Source organism: Sphaeramia orbicularis, chromosome 17 (assembly GCF_902148855.1).
Source record: "Sphaeramia orbicularis chromosome 17, fSphaOr1.1, whole genome shotgun sequence".
NCBI lineage: Eukaryota > Metazoa > Chordata > Actinopteri > Kurtiformes > Apogonidae > Sphaeramia > Sphaeramia orbicularis.
Window position 1 is genome coordinate 25,674,181 of NC_043973.1, and position 26,069 is coordinate 25,700,249.

A 26,069-nucleotide genomic window follows, 5' to 3' on the forward strand; every position below is an offset into this window, starting at 1 on the left:
CCCCAGCGTTCTCCTACATGAAGATATCAACACACAGGAAAGTAAAAAACAAAAATTCTGCATGAATATTAACTAACAAATAATTTCCACTTCACCACTAAAAGCAAATGCTGCATTTGCTTTAATGCTGCTTCACTGTATTGTGTGTGCCAACTGTAAAATATCACGCATCCTCCAAGCAGAGGTGGTGTGTAGGGATCTATCCCTCTCTTTTGTATACTAATTTACATAATGTGGGCGTACAGGGGTTAAAGATCATCTCCATCACAAATCCCTTTGAGTGAGAACTCACAATGGGCAGGAGCTGAATGCTTTTAGGGGAAACTGGCTCCTCCCTTGGTGCTTTGCTCCTCCATAGATATCCACACACACCTCTACTACATCCCGTTATTCGCCGAGTTTACTGTTTGAAAAGAATCTTACAGCCCGGTCTGTAACCTGAAGCGGTCTATTGCATATCAGTTTCTAGCCAGGAGTAAGGTGAGCTGTGTGGAAGGGAGAAAAGGAAAAAAAAATGCCCTTGTGAAACAAAGAGAAAAGCGAGGGTGAAAGCCTAGGTCTAATAGTGGCTGTTTTATTATATCCTGGTCCATGGCGGAAACTGTGGGGCTTCTTTCAGTTGTCACATTAAAAGCCCCATCCATCAGAAACATAGTTCGCTGTATTCCCTACTGACTAGCAAAGAGGGGACACTTTCCATTGTGCTGGCCAACACTCCTAAACCCAGCTAGTGTAAATAACATTTCCATTGGCACTCATTATGGCCAACATGCAAACAAGGCCGTAACATTCCACAGAGCAGAAAACAATAAAATTAAAGACATGGTGGGAGAGAGGATTTCTGCTCACTAACTAAGCATAGCTAAGCAGAGAGCATACGGTCTACCCTTAACACCATTCAGAGTGGATATTATCTAAAAATATGTAGTTCATGTAAAGTTCATTGAGCACTAATAGGACATGGTGCCAGTACTGGGGTATTAAATCAGATTCCTTTCTTGAGAACTACAGCTGTTGTTTTCTGGTTGGGACTTTAGCCTCAAAGAGGGTTGTTGTGCGTGAAGTATTATGATTAAGTATGCAGACTGTCAAAATAACAGCAGATACCTTTAAGTGTCTGCAGCTGGGATGCGAAAGGATATTGTGCTGCATTCAGGACTGGAGGGTCTGGCTAGGAAGGGGATAACATGACAGCTGTAGCAACCCAGGATACCAGGAAGACCTGAAAGCACAAACATTTGCCTTTCTGCCTCGCTGGAATCCACATTAGGAGGTCAGTGGCATTACAGAAACCCCCAGACATGCCCCGGTGGCAGCTGTGTATTGGGGGAGAAGGGGGGTTTATGGCTGAAACACAAACAAGAGATTGGGTGTTCAGAGGGGGACAAGTGCTGCCATGCCTGTACAGTAAGACACTGAAGAACTCCACCACTGATGTGCCTAGAGTACTATTTATTCATGATGGACACATTCACTGAATGAAATACACATTTATGTGTACTTACAAAGTCAGACAATGAAAAAAGGGGTGAGTAGTAACATGAGAAACCCCATGTGAATCATAAATCAATCAGGATAACATCACCAGGGTCATGTGATCTCACACCAAATAGTGAAATGTTTGATGTTGTCCTTGCATATGTCTCACTCAATCATGCTAAGGTCTTCTGCTCAAGTAGACCAGTGGGAGGCAAGCTTTTTAAGATCAATGTAACATATGGAACACACCAAAGTAAGAGGGAGTGGCGCCCAAGGGTTAGATTTAAACATGGACAGACAGCTGGTGCCGTGAGCTATGACAGCAGAGAATTCATATGGAATTCAATTCCCCTTTTTTACGGCTGTTCAATTGTGGGCAAATTGTGGAGCTTCTCTGGTAAGAACATTAAAGGACCTTTTTTATGGGTCTACAAGCAGAGTGCAGGTCACTTTAATGAGGGGCAGTGTCCAGCTCATGCTCCTCCTTGCTTTAACTGCATGTTGCTTCAAAGCCCACGTCGGACCCTGAGCCACATCAGGGACATCTGGCCCCTCCATCTACAAACACAGCTCTTAATGGGCAATTACAAAGTCTAGAGTCTGGGAATACGCTTCGATTTATAGTTCCAATGTATCCAAACCCAGAATCCTCTGTCCATCATGGCCACATTAGGTTATATGAGACAGGAGGCCCATCAGACCTAATAAGCCTTATCCTTTCCAGAGGATGGCCATTAAACTCCCCCCTACTATGCAAGCCCAGCCATCAGCTCCCAGTCTAGTAAATTAAACAAATGAATGGCGTCTTCAGTGTTACAATTAAAGCATAGAATAACATGAGAGTATGAAGCTCATTAAAACTATACTCCATCTACAATCCATGTAGAGTCAGGAAAAACTCAATTATAAATAAATGTGTAAGGCAGATATTCTGTCTGTGTATGCACTGTGTATTTTGTTTCACCCTATTAATGTCAGGCTCATATTCAGTTGTACTATATGGCAGAATCTGAGTTTTCTTGAAGGGAAACTGTGAGCGAGACAGGTTACACAGAGCCGTTGTAGTTGCCCCTGACAACCCATGGCTTTTGCCAAGTTGAGCCCTCTTCATTTAAGTTCCCTCTTCTTCATTTAGCTCTTCCTCCCTCCTTTTCAGTGGGGGTCTCCTTCTTTTATTAAGTCCCCTCCCCCTTTCGTTACAAACACAACCGTGTTATCCATGTCAAATCCATTGGAGACAGCCCGAAGAAGTCAATATGGAGCCAATAGATTCTATGCTTTCACAGTGGAACTCCTGAGGCTAGAAAGGCAAACACAGCTGAAACTATCACGGACAGCTCAAAACAACTGTAACATTTGTTTTTATCTAAGGCAAAATATAAAAATGTGTATAGATTTTAGGGAAAACCTGATTTTAAAAAACAAACAAACAAAAAAACAATGCACCTGCTCTTCCTTCATGCATTCAGTCAAGATTTACTCAGGTGTGACTGTGTGACAGAGATGTTCCAGTAGCATAAACTCTTTTTTCCTCCCAAGCAAGTAAATGGAAAACATTTTAGCCGAAATGAAAAGCTGGATGTGTGCTGGAAAAGTTTACAAACACATTAATCCGAGTACATAATTTATAAGTTCCACATGAGAATTCAAATGCAAAGCAGAAAAAACTGAATGTTATTTGATCTCCTTTATCCCTTCCATTTGGTGTAGAAAATATAAGTGTTAAAGTGTTAGCAGTGTAAAATACCAGTTAAGAGAATAAATGATATTGTAAGAAATACATGCACTATCATGCTTTGTTTTCAGGGTCTTTTTTAGCAATTAACACCTGCCAACAGCCTTTCACCCTCCTGTCCAGAGCCGCAGGTGTGAGGAGGCCAACGTGTGACCTGATGAAAGACACACTGCTAGTGTAGTGCCAAGCAGTCATTTCCTCTCACTGATAGGCCATTCTTTATTTAGCGTAGCCTAAGGAGGTATGCTTAGCCACCATGCAGACCAACACACACCGGCACCGGCACTAAAAATAAACCATTACCACCAGCACAGCCCACTGGTCACAATAACAGCAAACTAGCTTTTCCCTGCCTGATATGATAATGAGCCTTGGAACACATTAGACAGAAAACAGGAGAGGACTTTACATGGCAACACAGGTGAACGTATGAATCACCACCTGTACAGCACTATTTCTCCCACTCTTCCCTCTGCTCACCCAATAGCCCCAACTCCAGAAGTGACAGTGAATACTAACAATGCAAGCTAGTGTCTCCTGGGCCTCTGTACAGCAGGCACGGCGTAGAATCATAAATGAGCGACTTTGACAGAAAACACATAGGCTTGGAGAAAAAAAAGGGGTGAAGGATGAGCAGCAGAGGAGGCAATGAATTTAGAGGTTGGGGGATTTTTGATATGACAGGGGGTAGTTATTTGCTGGCAGCAGCAAGCCCTTTACCAACAAAGGGCCTTTCATATTTCCTGTGAACAGAGACAGAGACTCCCATTAATCCCGGAGGGAGGGCTCATCTCAGGCTTCTCCTCCGCACATAAATTACTCTTCTTATGCCCTTCCTCCCATTACTACTCAGTGTTTACTGCATAAAGGGTAAAGAAAGAAAGTAGAGGAGCCAGCCGCACATCTTTAATGTGTTAGGCCGCTCTTCAGAACCGTTATGTCAACGCTAACACATAACACACATGCTAACATTTGCTTTGCTCCAAGCCACAGTCAGGAAGCTGTGGTAACATCACTCTCCATGTCCCTCGTCTCTTTCTGTCTCCCCATTTCAATTCGGTCTGTCTTTCACATATGGGAGGAGTGACAAAGCTTTGCCCAGCTGTCGCATTTTTGAGCACATGAAACCCACTCTTGATGGGCATAGAATATGCCAATCCCCACTTATCCCACACAGAATGGATTTTAACAGTGGTGCACAGCTGTCTGTGTACACATGCTTAGACCCCTTGGTGGTCTGGTGGAAGGCATGATAAGCGGCTAAGGAACCATCGGCTGGCCTGTGTGGCATCCTGTGAATGAATTTGAGGGAAGTGCAAAGGAGAAAGAAACATAGGGGCGGAAATGCAGAGAGAATGAGACAGAAAAGAATTTTTAAAAAAATCCCACTTATGCATGTGCCCAGTGTCTGAACCGCCCTATTTCAAACAGACACAAATCAATGATGGTGCAATTGCATTTTCCAACTGCATTGCAGACGGACTAATAAATGACGACTGGGGGATCAGGGGATAGGCTGAGGGGAGGCTAGACACAGCACTGGTTGTGGTAAGTTTAAAAGAATGCTGTTCCAGCCATCAGTGGGGTCCGACACTTACTGCGCACACACACATATTTTAATGAATGCAACAGCCCTGTTCATAAGGTGCTCAGCATGAGAGTGCTCTGGATGTTGGTTTGTCTGCCATTAAAAGCAACAAAAGCCTTACTGTTTGCACGACATTGTAGTGATTATAGTAGTAAATGGCAAAACAATCTGAATGAATAACCATCATAATGAAATGATCATTCCACTTTCCTGTCAAATTATTAATTTAGCAGCATGTGCATTCCACACTATGAATAAATGCTTATATTCAAGTATTAAGTCATAAAAATGTTGCAGCTTTGCAAGTGTATGCAAAAGTGGATTATATTGTACTTCATCTTTTATCATCAAATATCTATTACAGCATAGCCTCAGATTCCTAGACCCCTAAATAACAAAATAACATAGATCATTTCATTCCGAAGATAGTAACATGTGATTATATGACAAGAAGTGAAATTAATATACAGCATTAGAGCTCATGAATAAATATCCTCCTTCAGTCAACTAGTTAATCGTCTAACAGATGTAGAAAAGAACAATCCACGCTGGTGTTGCCCACTACAGTCACTGTGCACAGAACAAGGTTGGTAAAGACAGAACAAAGCCTTGTTTGTGTCTTCTGACCTCAGCTCTCCTAGACAACACATTCTTGGTAGGACAGAGGGGAAACATTCACATGGGTTCACCACAGTTGTTTTTCCGCTATTTATCCAATAAGACACCCCTTTTAAAAGACAAGCCATGAGTGTGTATGTGTGTGTTGGGAGTCAGGGCAGCGTTAAACAAACACTAAATACTAAAGTAATAAAGGAATCTGTCACCCTGATGGTTTATGTTCTTAGCAGGTCATTTACAGCAAAGTTTGTTTATATTTGGGCAGGAATAGTGTTGACCAGTGTTTGGGTTTTGTCAACCTGAGTGGATAATGACAATGACAAATTTTATTCCTCCAAAAAGTTAAAGTAATAGTGCACTGTAGTAATCGCTGATTCTTCAAATAAGACTCATCTTTCTTCATAAATAAAAACTTGTGACTAAGGTCTTTTTTGACTGAAAGCTTCCATAACTAAAATACAACACAGAGCAGATGTAGTGTTCATAGTAAATGTTTCTGACTGACAGCTCCACTGACCACCAAAGCACAATAAAATGATTTAATGTCCTTATCATCCACAAATATCAGTAACTATAGCAACCATGGTACAGGCAAAAAAAAAGCTTGTCTTGATGCTCAACAACCAGAGGTGCAATTTTATCCATCAGGTTGTGATAAACCAACAGTGACACCAAGTGTTTTCCTTCCTGTGAAATTTAGAACCTTTGGGGAGAGTGTTTGGTGTGAAGTGAACATTTGGTCCCAGACCACAAAATAAACCACTGTGGAAGTAACTCCACTGGAAAGGCACCAGAAAGGGCTGTGTGACAATTTTACAGCTTCATCTCTACAAGTGACTGGGATGACTTTTTTTTGTAAAATACAAAAATGTGATTCATACCTCAAGAGGAGAATGAAAAGGGTAAAAACCTATAATTCCATGTGATACTTGATGAACTCTGGTACACACTACAGATACCAACTACATCCACACAAAAATTCAGCTCCTCGAACATTTTAAGCACTCAGTTTTTTCCAGAATGTAATGGACATCCTCTTTCTACCTAAACTCTATGTAACCTTCAGATTTAGAGTGACAACCATATTTAGCTGCAGAGAGAACATACCCTAAGCGCACGCCCACCCCATCAGCTGGCACCCACTTGTCCACAGCCAGTGCTCGAGGTTTAAGCTTTGCGATATGGGGCTTTTCAGGTCCAAAATAGCCATCCCACTCAAAAGTACCCATTACCCAAAGGCAAAGATAATATATAAATATATTTTTATACATAATGTACATTTGGTGAGTACTCTACCTAAACAAGTCCACAAAACACAAAACATGCTCAAGCACACAAAATCTTAATGCATTGGTCTTTTTTACCTCATCCTCTGGCTATTCTGCAGCAAATAAACACTTGAAAATTCAACAAGCTCCTCTAAATTAATACTACAGAGAATGGCTGAAACAGCATCAGGGATTCTGTCTCTGCTCTTGCTCTCTAAATAAGGTTATAGCCAAGCTTACTCATAATGTGTAAGATATTTGTAAAAATGGGACAAAGGTGCAATATTAAAAATGTCCTTTAAGGTGGACCTCATCAGGAACATCTAATAACAACAATGCATTTATGGTACGATGTCTCTTTTTTTCTCTGATGTATTACTTATTTCCACTGGGATGTAATTGCGATCCTACATATAAACAATACATCAGGCAGAGATAAGCTTCTCCAGAGTCAATAAAAATGGTTTTAGTTGAACCCCATAAGGGACTGGGAATGATTATAAACACAAGTAGTGGAGCTGGAAAAATAACATCATAGCATGTTGATCCAATATAAATGCATGTCTCCCTTGCCTCCCACTAGGTTTTACAGACTGGGAGCTCTAAAGGAGGACAGGGCTGAGATAACATGCATTAAATCATATGCATCCCTTTCTCAGCAGTCCACACAACATTCTTGACATGCTTCATTTTAGTCAAACACATTTTGCCAGATGAGTTTACCTCATGTCTTGCAGCTGCAACTGCACGAGTACATCACAAGCCAAAACAAAAACAGGAAGATTAGTGATTGAAATCAAACTGCAAATCCGTAAAAAAAAAAAAAAAAGGGAACTTGATTTTGAAGCCACAGAATCCTTCAACTGATAATAATGACCCCAGTTCTGGAAAAGCTGTTGTAATATATTTTGTACTCCAAGTGTTAATCCTTCAGGCAGTTCACGCATTTCACTCTGATCTCTCATAGGCACATTATGATTCAGTGTAATTCCCGCTGTATGTGCTCTCAATTTCTATTTTGGCACAAGACAATTGGTCAAACAGTATAAAAAAACATAATGATTTTAATGAAAAGAAGGAAGAGAAACTGGAGAATAAAGTTGCCTGTAGGTTTGATTCAAAGCCCAGCTCCTTAATAAGCCCAATTCATTTCCCCCCTGGGTCTGGCTCCCTCGATCACTAGTGACAGGCGTGAAAGGTCAATAACCTTGGCTCATAGCCCTCATATGGTTAGCAATGCTATAAATTAATGGTTGAGGCTGCTATTCCAAACTCTTCAAGTCAGTCGAAGGAAGCTTATCTTCTACAAAGGTCACAGTGCTTAGAATACTTAGTGTGAGAGTGAAGGGCTGACACAGGACCTGTATGATATTGAGTGAATTGCTCTCGGGTGTATGGACGGTAAGTAGGATACTGGCAAGCATCTGAAAGAATGTGTTACTGATGTTCAGCTTACAGAATGGGCATAGTGTTGTGAGATAAAATTCCAAAATCAATAGAAAATGCTTTGATATTTCTGTCTACTTACAGAATAAATGTTAAGCTTCAAAAATGTAAAGTCAAGTGAGTCTGGAATATGAATGTGGTACAATATCCCTCCATACATCATGTCTAAAAATATCAGGAAGTGATACATGTGACCGCAAAACAGCAATGTCTGTACAATGTCATGCAATGCATGCAATAACCCTGCAAAAAGTAACACCTTGAAAATTTTTGTTAAGACTATTTTTTCTCCTCCAAATACCCAGGGATTAGACCCTCCAGGCAGCTGGGATTTTCTGGTAGTTTTTATGGCCTTGATCGCTTCATCATGTTACCTTCTAGGTCAGAAAATATGGTTTTCTTGCAATCTTGTGACTCTCAATATCAACAATCGTGCAATATAAATTATTCATATCAGCTTTTTTTGGTCCAAGCACATCTATAACAAGAAGGGAGTTCATAAAAATTCCTGAGCCAGGTTTTCTTGTTTCTTACCCTTTTTGATCTCAATTTGAGGAGGAATTAGTGTTCGACTTAATGTAACTCATCTCTTGCTAGTCTGAATGTAGCAGAATCACTGTCATGTACAAATGGGACTGCACTGCATTAGGAATGTAAATATAGATTTAAATTATTCGTGTAGCCCTAATTGACAGTTGTTCTCTTCCTATAACCTCACAACAAATCAAACCCACCAAGCATAAAATGGTAGACAGGAAAGCAAAACAGTCTAGGGAAGACAAAGCTTATATTATACAAATAAGTTGGTTTTAGACTTTCTGGCCTCAGAAACATTACAGTTGGGCCAACAGCTTCATATCACAGGAGAAAAATAGTATGAAAATCACAGCAAAATTGAATGTAAGTCCATAGGGGAACATAGATACATGTCATGATGCATTTCATATGAATTTGTGTACTCATTTGTATATTTATGTGTGTGTGTGTGTGTGTGTGTGTGCATATATATATATATATATATATATATATATATATATATATATATATATATATATATATATATATATATATATATCCCTTTGTCTTCTTTTTTTCTTCATTTGTGATATTTTGTACATATGTTTAAGTGTAAGTTTGTGTTTCACAAACTCTGTTACATTTGTCCATAGGGATAGGTGGCTTTTTTGTGGGTTTTTTTGTTGTTGTGTGTTTTGTGTATGTTCTGTTTTGTATAAAAACAACAATTCCTATTGTTTAGACATTTTTTGCACTATCACTGTAAAAAAAAAAATCAATAAAAAATAACCTTGCAATTTTTTTTTTTTTTTTTTTTACAAATCACAGCCAAAATGTTACACAGTACTGATTTGTCTTGTGCTACTGTGCACATTTGCTGAGCACACTTTAAGCACGTTGGATTCAACATGTTTAGAAAAATTAGCAGACCTTCACCCTGTACTATCAGTTATATCCTTGAGTGAGAATCTACCCCCTCCAGCCCTGGTCCTGCTGAGCCGGCAGTGCTACAGGAAATAAAGTGGCGACATGCTGCACGCTCTTTAATGCCTCAGTAAATATCGACAAAGGCAGAGATAATATAAACTCAGACAACACAGGCCACAGAGCGATATGTTGCTCAATGCCACAGTGTGCACTCAAACGGAGACTGGAAATTGCTGCAGGTCAGTCATAATATCTGTGCCATGATGGCAGGCACTGGTATCAGCAAGGTCTGGTTACTGTAGATCACTTGAGACAAGTAATATGGTGAGCTGCAAATGCTTATCTGATGAGCCAACAGTTTGGATAAAAGTGGAAGAAGGTGGGGGAGGCAATGTCCCAACTCACCGGTCAACTTGAGATTGAACTGAAATATTTATTAACTGTAAATAAATAAAAGTAGTGATTTTTGTAAGATAAAAAAAACAGAAATCATTGTCCCTAGAATGATGAGATCAATCACTGGTGAATGAGACTGGTTCATTCATATCCTGTTTCTCAGCTGGCTCAGACACATGTAATGGTTTAAAAGAGGCCACAAGAAAGTATCTACAATTCCCATCTTCACAACTCCTCAGAAAGACATCAATCAAAAATATTACCAACACCAGTAAAAATTGAACATCACACTCCTGGCTGAAGTCATGTAGTGACCAAGGTCAGACCAAGAAACACAATCAGTTGTAGAATAAAGGGCTAAATGCTTCAGCACTGTCCTTGCTTTACTCAATTAACCCACATCAATCAAAGTGCAGAGCCAAGGGAGGTCCTCAATCTTTAAACTCACATGTTGGAGGAGGGGGTAAAAGAGGGAGGAGAGGGGAGGAGGTGATAGAGGGCTAGATAAAAAAGAGGATGCATAGAGAGTGTCACGAGATACGACCCAGCGAGTCATCAGAGGCTAGTGTCCAGAGAATCGCTGGTGCGTTGAAATTGAAGCCTCTGCCGGAACACAATAGTTGGCGTGGCCTGCAGGAGGTAGTCGTCTCTTCCCAGGCAGGATATTGGCCTTTGTGAACATGGTTACAGTATCTGGGTCAATTAATGTGTCCCTGCTTCAAATTTCTCTTTGTTGTCAGAGGAATAATAGAATGCCAATTCATGATGCCCCTTGAACACAGCAAGAGGCTTGAAAATGTAAGCTATGCGTCACTCGCATACGGAAAGAGACTAAACACTGGACTACTTCTGTTTCTATTTTTTACAGTTGCTCAAACTATCTCATTAATATATTCATCTGAGTATTAGTTTCCCTGTTCGCCTGTGCAGACAAAGATGCTGTGTCTGGCTGCTGTCTGACGTTCACAACTACAGTATGTGAGACAGACAGAGCGGCTGAATCTACATCTGGGCAGCGGATGAATGCACTCTTGTCTAAAAGCAACAAAGCTGAAGCTAAATGTATTGCCCGACAAACAAAAGATTTAACGAGACAGGGAAAGTAGTGGGGATTGGGAGTGGGTACCCTTCGCATGCCTTGCGATGGAAAAAGTAAGGATAAAGCTCTGTACTCCCATCTAGTTTAACATAATGAGAAAAACAAGCACTGCAGAGAGGGGAACTGTGGGTAAAATCGAACAAGGGGTATTGCACAATAAACAGCTGGGGCAACACTACAAACAGAGCTTTCTTTGTAGATAGAATCTGTGAAAGAGATATGGAGTTGTTTGCTCTACTAGCCAAAAAAGGCAGTCCCACAGAAGAAAAATGGCACTGAAATCCACAAATCAGTCCCTAGAAAAGTAAACAATTCACTTCGTAGTGCTGATGTATTGTTCTCTAGGTGCAAGCTGGCATTTTCTTTTCCACATTGGTTCTAGCATTTCACCAGTGAAAAATAACACTAGCCTAGTTATATAGAGGCATATATGCAGAAAAGTCAGGTCAATACAGCTATTTATGCATGGCCTCATTACATAGTGGGGTCATCGTATGCGCTCTCTGGGTGTTCTTAAATAAAACACATTGAAACCAGTGTGCCAGTCACACCATACCACAATCACTAAGAATAATTCTAGCTGTCCCTTCATGTCATGCCCAACTTCAAACAGAAAGGGATTGTTTTAGAAAAACAAATAAATCTTTTCTCTCCTGGCAGTCTTTTAGATGGAAGCACACACATCAATTTAAAAACCTTTGCAATACAGCGTCATGGTTGGAGTGGCCCAGGTGTGTTCTCAAACCAAATAACCTATAAACCCCCACTAACCTTCACATGGCAGTGTGAAGGAGCAATACAGTTCAATGCCTCCTTTTCAATTCTCTATCCAGTCCCTGTGGCAGATAATACACAATGAAATTTTGATTTAGAAAATGTAGTTACCTGCAACCTTCTGAGAGACAAATGATAAATCATTTATCTCTGCATAATGTGATTATACTGCTTGGTCTGACTGTTTGACTGCTAAGTCTTTTGTTGATTGAGGTACTTTCACCCAAATAAATGGTTTCAGAAGTCTCTGGTACAAGGAGAGCCCCCACACTTCTACAAAACCACGTCACCACCAAGAGCCGTCTGGGATAGACAAGCTAATTATATGCCAAGGACAAACCTTCACACGCACAGTCACCGGCTCGGCACATTAACTACTGGCCAATGGCAGACGTACACACTGTTGGTTGCCAACAGCTGAGGGCAGGGCCTGTAGCTGATAAGAGCAATATGAACAGAGGTGATGAGAAGCCATCAGGACAATGTCAGCCCCCTACAAAATACTTATCTGTATTTAGACACTGCACAAGAGCCTTGCTGCCACCAAATATGGAGAAAGTGTTTTCAAATTATCTAAGGTTTGGTTAACAAACTTAGGGCTTAAAAAGGTCAGGCATAAATAAAATATGTCCTATCCTGTCATGCCATCCTGCAGGCTCGCAAAGTACCCACACAAATTAGCCACAGATGGGTGCACTTGCTTTAATATGCTAACATTATTATTATTTCATTTTTATGATATGGCCGTAGGACTGCAACAGAGTCCTAATCTTTTGATAAATGACTGTGGTGGCCCTACCACTAACGCTTAACTAACTGTGCTTCCCTGTCAAACTGTAGACAAGACTACGTCAAGGGTTGGTCTCCAAACCCATATAGTGCCAAGATTCAATCTGCCATGACAATATGTGGTGGTTATCTAGGCCATACTGCTCCCAGGAAAAGAAAGACAGGCACAGTGGCAGAGGATGAAAGTAAATTTATGCAGCCTCATAACAATAAAGAATAAAACAAATTCAACTCCAATCCGCCAGTGATGCTTTAGCTGGGAATTGGAGCGCAGTCCTCATTACAACATATTGATCACTGCAAACAAAGACCCTGGATTTATTGATCCACTTCTAGAAAAAGAAAAAGGAGGGGGGTGGGGCAATGAACTACTCTTGCAAACAAACTTAAAAGTCCAACTACAGCCTGAGCTGAAAAAAAAACACAGAAGGGTTGAAGTATGACCTTAAACAAAAGAGATGAATGATCGTGGGATTTCTCTTGATGAAGAAAATACAAAAAGTATGGAGTAACCCCAATGGCATTAAAAAGAAAGAGCTACACAGTGGGTACACAGTTTTTGTACTTCTCATATCTATTGCCAATGTTGCATTGACATGGATTGAAAATAGTAAAGTGTAAAAAGTGGTAATTTACCAGGGTAGAGAACAAATACTGTGAAACATGTTATGTGAGTCACTGTAAAACCTGAGTTTGTCAAATTTGGCTGTGCCTGTTTCTCCTTGCAATGAACAATTGAATTTGTGGGCTAGAACAACATGCAGTGAAGGGTGCACTGCACCTGGGGCCTCCCTGGTGATGGGTCAGGACCCCTTGGCTGGTCTTCCATTCATCTAGACCTGATCAGGAAACCCCCACCAACCTCACCCCCAATTTGAGAGCAGGAAAAAGGTTGAGGATGTTGCTGAGCACTTGGCCAAGTTTACAGGAGAGGGTCGAGCAGGGTCATGTCTCACCAAACACTGGGGCCCCCTAAACACATCTGAGTGGCCCCAGCTGTACCCAGGGCCATCAGAAACTCAACAGAGCGCAAAGAACCACAACAACATAAAAAAGGGCTTCAGTCAGTCTGAACGTAGGATTTCATGAACATGATGTTTTCTTTGTCACAAGGGTGAAATTTTGGATTGTTTATAAGGTCCACCTTAGACAAACTCAGTAAAGGAGTGTAATTACACCTAATGACAGATTAACTTGAATCCATTTGATATATTTAGCCTTAGCTATATTTCCCCATTTGTCCTCTCATTGCTGACGTTGACACTAATTGTTTCAATCACATTATTAAACTAGTCAACTGTAAATCCCTCCACATAACTATGTGGAACCAGCTCACTGGACCCTCTTGACACACGCACATTTAAAGGTACTTGAACTAAGGGTAAAGCAGACTATAAACATGCTTCTCTTTCATCGCGAGTGCTCGCATAATTGTGAAGAAAAGTAAAACACAGTGCTGAGGGGTGGAGAAGAGAAAAATGAAAGCAGAATGAATAGTTGGGGGTAGGGATAGCAGAACAGCAGCATAAGAGTGTGTATTAAGCTCAATTAGGCTTTTGGGCTTTTCATTAACCCAGTTTTAGGGAGGGAAACCTCTGCTGAATAATGCTCCGACTGACTCACTTTGCAACCCTGCATTAAAGACCTCATCCTGAAAAAAAAGAAAACCAACAGTACAATGTGTGTCAGCTCTCCAAAGCCACCAGAATTCTATTAGACACCCAGGGGCAAACCACCCGCAGCCACAGTCTACCTGAAATTAAATGCAATTTAGTAAAACAAGTCACTTTATCAAGCAACTAAACTAGATAAGAGGAAACACAGCACAAATGTTTAAAGACTTCAAAGCTGCTATTATCTGTATGATGTTTGGATTACAAGAGATATGAGTGGCTGTCCACACAGAGCAATTATTCAGAGCAAATATTCCAACCCTTAAAGCAAGGTCATATGGGCCCCATCAGGTAGACAGTGGATAACCTATATACATTGTGTGGTTTTAAATCTGCAAACAATAAGTGTAACCTCCCTTTTACAGATCATTGGCGAGAAGTTCTCATTGTAGAATTATTATCCTTTCTGGCTTTTCTCTGTGGTGCTTTGCCAAGCAACTTTGAAGAAATGAATTTTAACAATTCCATTGAAAATCAATGGGGCATCACTTGGCTAGCTAACAGCTAAAGTTCAGTTACGCCCCATGGAATGTGATTAAATCTTACCAACAAATAGCTATGTTAAATGGCCGGACACAATTGCCATCATCAAATCTACAGGATGTCTTTCATTTAGCGCATACAATGCCGGCTGTTTACATGTCGAGTGCCTCCATTTCCAGGTTTTACAGACCTCAGGATGTGTATTCTCTTAATCAATAACAAAGAAGGGTTTGCAATTAGATAGGACAAAGCTATTTAACAGCTCATCTCTGCTGCATGCATGTCTGCCTTCAATGCAATATGAGCAAAGGGGTCACGTAACTGACACCTTACCAATGCACATATAGTATTACAGTGATATTCATACAGATTCTATTTCAAATAAGCAAAGTAGTCCCACAAACCCCTCATGATAACTAACCTATAACTTAAAAAGAAATTTATTCAAAATTGACTTAGCCATATGAGTTATTTATAACCTAACAAAGGCAGTGTGTTCTGTTATAACTCAGGCATGATTAATAAAATAACTCCATTAATTATTTAGGACCTTAAGGGCACAATTGACAAAGTTAATGAAATGCAAGGCAACATAAAGCATTATGTTACGCCATGCGACTAAAGAGGCAAAAAAAAGGAAAAAAAAAACAAAACAAAACAAAAAAACACCCAGCTCCCTAGTTAAAAACAGTATTGGAAATCAGCATGGTGAAAGGAAAGTTGGAAACTTTAGGCATAGTCCACACTATGGGGGCTTTGTCTTTCAAAACATACCACAGGAGCTTTTCATTAGAGAATGCAGTTTCATTAACATCATCCCACGCTGCTGAGCCCTGCTGCATTACAATGACACAGGAGTGCCCCTCTGTCAAGGAAATCTCTATAGAGCAACAACCCATCGGGGGAGGGGAAAGCAGAGTAAAGAGGAGAGGGGGTAGTGCGGGGGGCAAACAAAAGGGAACCTGATTACCCCCAGTCACGGCTCATCCACAAGCCAACAGAGGGAAATCCATCACCTGCAGGATCAAACAGAAACTTGTGCACAAGGTAAAGCCTAGTGAAAGCTGCACCCACCCAGCTAAGCACTCTCTTCCCTCTCTCTTTTCTTTTTCTCCTCACTGCTACCTCCTCCTCCACCTCCTCTGTGATTCACACCAATGGCAGCCTGCAAGTTTTAGGCACACACTGTGAAATCCAACACAAGTGAGAATGCTTTCTGGTCCAAACGACCTCAAGGCACTAACCTCTCTAATGGCACATTGGTGATATATTCCAGCTTTTATTACCGTTTGTAGGCCTACATACTTTTACACGGTAGCTGCATCCACATTTTACTTGTATTAAACTCCAAAGAAGACGTATTGGTCATGCCTTCAACAGTGTAATGAACTACAGCCAAAAGAGAAAAAAAAAATTGCATATTCTTTTCCTTTTATTTGCACCAGGTTATATATTGAAGAGTAAAAAAAGAAATCAAACATTCTAGGATGATTTCCAACAGAACTACTGCGCCATACACATCTTAAAAAATACTTAAACTGCTGTAATTACCCTCCTTATACTGAATTAGTAATGTAATGTGATACATGAATGTGATTGAAACAGGAACCTTTAGGCAAACTAAAGTTTAAAGTAACAGAAATACATCCTGCATGCTGCTTACCATTGCATCAAAGAGCTGTTTAATTTGCAAAATAATGGCACGTGATGACAGAAATAATTCAATGTACCAGCACAAAGCATGGGATTTTTAATAGCTAGGTTATTTGCTTGATTAAAATTGCATAAGTATTCAAATCTCTGTGTAATTGATTTTTATTCATTGCAATAAGTGTCCCAAGCTAAATCAAGTTTTTTTTCTTGATTTAATACCAAAGCCAGCAGTTAATATTCATCTAAAAATGCAAATTGCAAAAACTGTTTAACCACAGTGAATCATCTAGCCTTTAAGCAACAATCTGCTTATGTTTGTGTCTGCACTGAGAGGGGAAAACACTGCATGTAGGCAAAATGGACAAGAGCTACGTATATAAAATTAAACCACTTTCCAGCTACTTTACAATACAAACTACACAGCTTGCAATACATCACAGCAACACAGAAAAAGATGTCAGGCTTGTTCTGATCCTGCCTGAAATGTAACACATGGAAACAAGCGCGCACAACTGATGTGAGAACCTATACGCACACACACAGACGAAACAAGCATCCAGCACAAAGAAATTTTCACAACTCACCGTTAAAAAGGGGCTGTCCTTTCTCTGTGATATCTGGCACCACAACCATGTATATGTCTTCCGAGAAGCCTGGCCTGCATGGTGGGGTGCCCCTGCCCTCTGCTGCAATCTGTAATGGTGGGGGGAGACAGTTGGGGGAGTGCAACAATGAGTCATAAATCAGTGCTCAAAAATGCAGCCTGTTACCTCCTAAACCTCTTGGTCACGTTCTGAAGTCCCCACATTTGTACAAAAGCATCTGTTGTTTTTATAGCAGGGACCGCAATTAGGATAATGAGGCCAAAAGGGTTAAGCATTAGCCAAAAAGCATGGCTAGGCAGGAACAAGCTCCATTTGTCCCCCAGGAGGGGCCCAGGCAGAGGGTAGGGTTATAGCCAGCACTCACGTCGGCTCCTCTGATCAACACACTATTCTGGACAAACACTCCACATTAAAGTACAGGGTCAAGGAAATCAAAGTAAATGCTGGCAATTCATCCTCTACTGTGGGAAGAAAGCAGAATAATAATTGCTGAATAAAAGCTACAACTACGGTGCTTTGTGTTTGGAATCCACAAAAAGAGAACTGTGCGATGAGGATGCCAGCATATACAGGGGAAATAAAACTTATGACAAACACTGGGACTTGTGTTTCCACATAACATTTAGTATGAAATCACAAAGCATAAATGTGTCCAAACATGGCACATATAAACCATTCAACAACCTCAGCATTGATTCAGCTACTGGAGCATACACACACACATACACACATACATGCCTGGCCCTACTTTCTTCACATGCACACTCTAAAGAATGAAAAACGAGGAGCCCTGCTGAAAAAGAGCATTGTGGGTATCAGTGCCACTTGCCATTCTTAATCAGAGGAATTTAAATGGAAAACGCTTGCAGAGGGGGAGGAGCAGAGCTGGAATTCTAGCACAGGATACAGCCATACAACAAGGACACAAGGATGTACAATTATGGATGTAAGGTGCCAGTACTTTTACCTCATACTAGCCCAGCTGCCAAAAGTGCACAATTTAGCTAGCAACTCCTATACACACATTGTAATAGCAGCTAAATAACACACTTTTATTTTACTATAAGCGGGCAGTTTTCAAACCTTTGAGCTGGACAACAAAATTATTATCTCTCCTCCTTGTAGTTAGACTATACATAACCTGTAAAGACAATGTTTTACTGGAGGCTACTTTTCACCGCTGCTCGTAATGGCTTTTTACCAGAGAAGCAATTATCTCGCCGGGGGACAGGGACACGCTGCAGCAATCTACATAAATATTAAACCTAAACTAAATATAACCGACTGAGAACTAGGTTAATGTGGGCCTGTATCGCCTAACTTCCAGACAATAAAGATTCAGCTATATGAAGTATCGGTCTACCACGCTAACATGAAATTATTTGGAATTCGGAGATATAAAATGTAGTTTTGGTGAAGCATCTCGAAAACACGCGATACTTGCAAAAAAAAAAAATGAAGGCACGAGCTACTTTAGTCAATTCTCATTACGTTTTTTTTTTTTTGTTTTTTGTTTTTTTTTTTTTTTAAGTGAAGTGCTTGTTAGGACACCATCTTCGGGTTTGTAACTCACCAAGCATCATCGCTTAAAAAAAAAAAAAAAAAAAATTCTAAACTGTCCCGTCGTAACTCCGCTCGTTACCGCTCTGAAATTACATTACCTGCAGTCCTGCCAAGATCGCCAGCAGAAGCAGACCGCTACCCTCGTGTAGTGAGTACATTGATACGTCTGTGCTTGCTTATTTCCCCCCTGTGGAATCCGTGGAGAAGAAAAGAAATAATGATAAAAATAAAAAAAAAAAAAAAAGAAATGATATCCTCCCGGTGTGACCGCGGTGGAAAGATCCGTCTATGACAAAGGCAGGAGCGGCGGCGGCTTGGGCAGCATGTAGCAGCCTCCTCCTCTGTCTATCCAGTCTGCACTGAGGGAGAGCGCTGCCTGGTACTGAGGCTGCTGCTCCCTCCCATCCAGTCCTACACAAAAACAAAAAAAACAAAAAAAACAAAAAAGAGCCCCAGCCACGGCTATAAACCGCCCATCTCTCTGTCTCTCCCTACTGGCCACATTGACAATTTCACTGCTGGGGCGGAGTGGGGTCTTCTGCATGTACCAGCAGCCCCCCCACACATGAAACAGGATTATAATATTCACACATAATAGTTATGTTCAGTCACAGTGTGAGGTGCTGAGCTCTATTTACTCTGTGTTTTATTCAATACTATTTCTTAGCTGTGGTAGTGGGTGCAGGCTGTGATCTCCTGATTAAATTTCACAGACTCTACTATCTTTTTTTTTATATAAATAAGATCAACCCAAATATAAAACTGATGATGATGAATCCAACATTAAACCACATATTATACAATTATAATATGACTCTTATGAGCAAATATAAATGTGCTCTTCCAGGCCAAATCAAATTAGTCTACTCTCACTGTTGCTTGCTTAGTTTGAAAGACTTTCTAATCATTTTAGATTAGCTGCAGCCCATAATAGAAGTCTTTTAATGTCAGTTTGAGGTCACCATTTATTTGCTTATTGTCTGGCTTCACTTAATTATACCCTCTATATTCATACAAGGCTCCCGCTTGAGACTGAGGGAATCAAAGATGCACTGAATGTTAATATCTCACAGCTTATTTAAAGCATATCAGAATATGCAATGTGTTTTTTTTTTAACAACATAGTCAGCAAAACATATTTTTTTTTTTTAGGTTTGAAGTTCATTCAGTGGATTATACTGCAGTTTGCATGGGTGCCATGATTATTTTGTAATATTCAGTCTTTATAGGTGAACACCAGTGACTTCAATAACTATTTTAATTGTTCAGCTCATATAAAGAGTAGCCTAGACTCGATAGATCATTAAGTGGGAGATTTTGATTGCATCAGCCTTTGATAATTGGTGTTTACTGCATGTTTGATCTCAAGGATTATTACTTGTCAATGATTTAGTGCTAAATCTTTATGTGTGCATCTCTGTCACACACAGCCAGCCTCCTTCAATGCAATCTAATAAGCTCACTGTTTCACAAATGACTCGATCACTATAGATTCTTGAATTTTGCATTCCTTTCATTCATCTTCACTTAAGCCAAGAATCCGTAAGTAAAGCTTTTTTCATGTTCCTCTAAAATATGCAATGAATAATTCCCTTGCATTATCTTCTCATGTGATACAGCCTGATGAAGGTTAAATTACCTCGGTAGTGCTGCTGACACCTAATTAACTATCAAGAGATGGCTCTATGGAATAGATTGCATCTGTGACACAGAGATATTTCAGTTTACTAGACAAGAAAATCCTTATTCCATTTCCCAATAATAAACAAGGGCTGACTTTTGGTTCACCTCCTCCTGGGCAATCTGTTGTTTTCCAAGTTATTGGCGTTTTGAAGAGCATGCAAGTGTGTGATGGGAGCAATGGTACTCCCTACCTCCTACAAATCAAACCATCACTCTTGAGGGGTGTCTTGTAATTCTAAACAAACAGTAAGCAATATCACTTCCTACTTACAGTAAGTACACACACAACAAATGAGTTGTGTAGATTTTTAAAGTGCTCTCTTCTTATAAGTGAGTCGTGTCACTTACTTGCCATTGATTGGTGTACGTGATCATCCATATTTTAATATTTAATTTAATTAGTGTTCTTGTGTGAAATAAATAGGATCACAAGAAGGGAAGTGTAAAAAAAAAGAGTTTGCAACATCCAGACACATGAAAGAATTTTTATTTTTAATTTTTTTCTTAAAGGCAGTTTCAATGTGCACTAATTTTATTTGTTGTGTCAAAATGGGGCAAGAGATCAAACTGAATGGCCTGCAGATAATTGATATCACATTTTGTACAAATTGTTAAATTTATGTAATCTAATCTAATTGAGAGTGGGATCAAAATGCTCCATCTCTTTGATTAATGCAGAGGCGGTTATCTTTCATCAGTACTTGTCTAAGCAGGGAGAGGAGGAGGCGTTAGTGGGAATCCAATTTGGACTTGGTGCATTCAATCAAACAATATCATGTTTCATGATTAATACAAGCAGACTGAAACCCCGAGAACTGTGTGTGCACCACATACCTGATTGTGGCATGATAACATTGTTCTCCAGGCCTGTGTGACGTAGCTGTGTGTTGCATGTTGGTCGTGGTGCTGACTCTGCGGTTGACTCTCATAAGCACAGGTGTCCAGCGGCTGGTGGCCCGCAGGAGCCCTTGATTCCACACCTTTTACTCTGCACAATTGGATGCAGCGTGGATTGCTGCAGCATGGTGGCCTTGATGGCACTGGAAGAAAAATGGTCGAGGTCAGCAACGCTTTCACATCGGCGGCACTTCTTCATGCTGACTTTGTGTTGAAACAGGAATATCACACAGTTTACTCTCTGCTCCTTCGTACTGTAAAGCAGAGTTCGGACATTTCTACCAAAACCAAAAACACACGATAATAGTCAGTGACAATAGTCGTCTTTCTTTTGAATTTAGTATCTGCTTATATATGAACAAACACAGACAGGCAGCATTTTGAAATTACACTGAATAGGAGGACATACATTCTCTTTTTGTGTAAACATAGATATTTTGACCTCTTCCTTACAGTTGGCTAATTACCTTGTCACTGGAAATCGCATGCATGTCAAAGGTTGGTTTGGAACAAATGAGTAAGTAGAGAGGGGCAACCGAGTCCTCAAAGCCATTATCAATTCCAATCAAGCTTCATTGTAATGCGTTCAATAAAGGATCTCAAAGGACCACAGTAATGCTCTGATTATTCTTCTCTTGTGCCAAATAAGCCCATTCAGTATTCTATGCCATTTGAGCAATGAAGCTAAAAAAGAGTTTTATGTGCACTGGGACACATGCATAAATGTGTATATTTCTATAGTTTGCATGTGCATTTCATCTCTTGGCTATGTTTGTATTGTACAGCAAGGTCACACTGTGTCATCTTAAAAATTATACATAATGTGTGTGAGACTATTTCATGATTTGTTTTGTAAAAATATGTAATTGCACCAAAGATCTGATCATACTGTCTTGTATACAATGTGACAAAGAGTGTCAGAAATTTTCAAGAACACATTTCCTCTGAGCTTATTTCCTGTAATTTCTTGTGAAAAGACATGTCAGTGAAGCAGCTTGGTGCCACCCCTTTGTCGACAAATAAAGGCAAAATGCTTCTTTGTGAGCTCTGGCAACATGTACTGAGTTGCATGGCTCATACAAGTGTGTCTGCCCCAATTTAGAGAATGTAGTTTTTGCTGGGGGCCACATCTGCCTGCTGCGTGCTGGCGTGGCACACAGATCTAATAGTGATTGATTGCCTGATTAAGCCAAATTGTGTTGAACTCCAGAGGAACCCAAGGAGAGAAAGAAGCAGCTTTAGTTAGTGATGCAATAAAAGGGTGGCTATTGATTTGTAATGGCACATTTGTGTGAAACGGCAGTTGTCTCAATTATTTATTATTCACGTGTTATCACATATTGTCTTTTATTCACACTGTGTCTAAGAGGTAGTTTTGGATGTTAATTAATGCAGCTGGTGGCTTATTTTTACACCATTTCAATTCTGATAACTGTCCTTGGTCAGACTGAGCAAGTTTCTGTTCACTGCAGCACAGACTGACAAAATAATAAATAGCTCTAATGCTTCCAGACTGAAACTAACAAAAAAAACCTGTGTCTTAATTAATAGCTTTATCCTTTATACATGACAGGTTAGTTGGTCAATTGCTCATGCTCACACAGTCAATTGCACTTGCACAAGCAAAAACTAAAAAGTTTTGAATTGTTTTAGTTTTAGTTAGATCTGACAAGTACAACAAAGTCATAATATGCCTGGCAAGACTCATCTCATCTCCTGCAGGGGGACTGCAGTATTAAAATCACACTTGCATTTTTAGGCTATATGTTATTATATTTAACAGGTAAAAGTGCATCAAAATGATCATGAAGGTTTTTGGTGTCTTCAGTGTTTTCAGCTCAGATGTTATTTCCTTTTATCATTATTGATCTGGAAGAAGACAAGGTCTCTGGTCGTGACAGCCCGGTCTCTCTGATTTAGGAGTGGACCAGCAGTCTGTCTATGCGGTGGGGGCCTGGATGGATTTATTTGAAGGCTGTTGCTGCTGCTGATCCACCCCTGCGCCTTCCTTGGTCTCACACTGGGCTTTCTTATCAAGAGCTTAATTTTGGAGGCAGCCAGGGGATGAGCCACTGTTTTATTTTTCTAATCACAGAGGTAATGCGATTAGAGCTTACTTCAATAAATGGTAGATTTTTTTGGTTATCTTAATGTTTTCAGCTGAGACTTTAGTTTTCACATTTATTAGATTGCTTCCATGCAAATGGAGCAGAGGCCTGATTACAAAAATGTATTAATAATTACTGTGGGCTTAGGAAAGTGGCAAAGGTCTAGCTTGCTCTATGAGTTTGCCAGATTGCATAAAGAAGTACTGTGTGTTCATTAAAAGAATTAAAATCATGATGAAAACTACGATAAAAGTCAAGTTAGTTAATGTGCCCCTGTAATAAATGAAATCTGGAATATTAAAATACATGATTAGGAAATTGCCTCTATTATGATGGCATAAAATCAGTTTCCATGAACAATAATATACGTAATAAAAAAACAACAATGCAACGTTTTTTCATGAAAAAATGGTTTAGCGATACTCTATTTTTTCCCAAAAGACAATATTGTTGATTTAACACAAATATACTGTGCTTAAATGAGATTAAAATGTGATCCTAATTCACGGTAATTGCCATAGTGCCTATTCCAGCACACTTGCCTGTGGGTATTAGTATCTATTTTTTCCCTGTCAATGCGAACAGGATTATTATCTGGTGCATAATGCTATCTCCACAGCTCATTAGCAGTCAGCAGGTTATCAAATGCTTAAGATGCTGTTTTTCTTCTGTTAATTTAGAAAAGATTGCTGTGTTTTTCATCGGCATCAGGAAGAGAAAATATAACACAAAACTAATAACCTGCATATAAGCAATATGGAGCATTTAAAGTGCATCGCCATCAATGCTAGAGGGATCCTGTATAACCTGCATCCACGGACGCAGACTTCTCACTGTTAACTTGTTTGCAGTTTCAGCAAGGTCTTATCAGTCATAATTTACATAAAGTAAAGATTAATCAATTGTAATGTACGTTGTGTTTTCCTGAGGCTGTCATACTTGTAATATAGACAGTGGTTTGTATAAATAAGTCGACAGGATTCACACAACTTAGAAGGGCATTTGCGGCCAAAGCAGCAGATGTTAGTGGCAGGTTGCTCAGAGTGAAGGGTGCCTCATTTGGCTTGCTCAGGAGGTGATCATGAGACATATTGCCTTTACTCTCACCCTCCACACAGACACATGACTGCAGTCCTTTCCCACCGGGGAACTGAGCAAGAATAATACCAAAGGGTCAGTAGGATGCAGCAAAAACTAAAATAAGCAGCTCTTAGTTTCTGGCTACATTATTTCATTATTTTACAGAGCTTTCATATATGAAATAAATATCAAAAATATCACCAGTATACACACATAAAACTGCTAGGATCCATTTGTCACAAAGCCAAAAAAAAAGGGTTTGGTACACTATTTTTTCTCAAAAAATCCAAAGGAACACTTTTTGTCTGTGCTTTTTAGCTGCTCAATTCTTCTCTCACCTTTCTTGGTGTCTAATTGGGTTTCATTGATTTACTCCTCCATGATGCCGGCTTGGCCAGGTCTCTGCTGACCCTGCAGAAAAATATCAGCCATGCTGTCTAACAGGCACTGTTCTGCAACACACACACATACACACACACACACATACACACACATAGAGACAGACAGAACTCCCCAATACAAGCAGTGAATGATTGTGTCAGTGAGCTGGAAGTGAGTCAACCTGCCGCTCCTGTGGCCCTCACAGCAGAACCATAGATTAGCGTCTCACTGAAACAACAAAAAGGAAAGGGGGGTTGGGGGGCAAACTGGTGGCCGTCAAGAGGCCTGGGGATATGAGCACTCATCGGTGCCTGAGCAGCCATGTGTCACCTTGAGCTCTGCGAAGGAAGTGTCCGGACACAAACCTGCTGGGCCAGACGGAGTGTGAAGAAGGAGGGAGGATGAGGGGACAGAAGCAGAGCTGTCCAGCTTTATATGCAACAACTCAGTGGATGAGAGAGAGAGATAAGTAATGGCTTGGAGAAAATGTGACTGCAGAGTAAAAAAAATACCCTCACAGACAGTAATAGAGAGGATAAGAAGAAAAGGATATAATGCAGACAGAGCTTTGATACCAACTGTGTCCTGGTTTCCTCCTCTCGACTCCCGTCCCCCTTCTGCCATGCATTATAAACGGCTGATTATGACAGTGACAGCTCCTCAGGTGTGCAGTATGCTAGATTTGTTATTCAGCTCACAGGCATTGCTGTCCCTCCCTCTTACCACCTGCACAGTCACACACACATTAACACACACACACAGGAGTGCACACACACACACATACACACATGCATGTACCTACACACACACACACACACACACACACACACACACACACACACACACACAAAGTATGTATTGCTCACAGCTGCTGTGTCAGCGGGACTCTGGAGCCAGAGAGAAGGGATATTACATGACTCACAACTGTTGTATTCACAGTGCTATGATCCAAACTCACATTTTAAACTGCACTTCTATTGTTTCATTTAGATTTTTATGACTTGATAGTGTTTGGTGAAACTTACATTTGTTCCATTTTCTTTAAACAAGTGTTACATTTTAGAGATGAACGGGGCCAGGTTTACATTCTTGGTGCACATTTTTGATACCGCCCAGTGCAAGAGCTCATAACAATGCATTGTATTTCCACATATCGAGTCAAATATAACTTATAACTCACATTACTTAAGCGCCTGAGCATTTGTTCCTCCAAGTACACTTGAGAAAGGACTGTTCTGCGCCTGTTTGATACAGTATTGTTATGGGTTTTCTTTCCTAACATGCATAAAATGTGTGGAAACATGGATG

The 26,069-nt window shown here is 40.2% G+C and overlaps 1 protein-coding gene across 2 annotated transcripts in view; it reads right to left on the minus strand.

Annotated features, from left to right (window-relative positions):
* Nucleotides 1-25,307, minus strand: part of cdh2 (cadherin 2, type 1, N-cadherin (neuronal)) — a 63,355-nt gene extending 38,048 nt beyond the window's left edge. The window contains exons 1-4 of one of the 2 annotated variants that reach the window (XM_030160575.1): nucleotides 24,719-25,307; nucleotides 21,130-21,335; nucleotides 18,711-18,799; nucleotides 17,029-17,137 (exon numbers count right to left, since the gene is read on the minus strand). In XM_030160575.1, the coding sequence (XP_030016435.1) occupies nucleotides 17,029-17,137; nucleotides 18,711-18,770 (169 nt within the window). In that variant the 5' untranslated portion in view covers nucleotides 18,771-18,799; nucleotides 21,130-21,335; nucleotides 24,719-25,307. Of the gene's footprint in view, nucleotides 1-17,028; nucleotides 17,138-18,710; nucleotides 18,977-21,129; nucleotides 21,336-24,718 lie in introns of those variants that run through there. The other variant, XM_030160574.1, reaches the window with a different exon arrangement.
* Nucleotides 25,308-26,069: the final 762 nt, after the last annotated feature.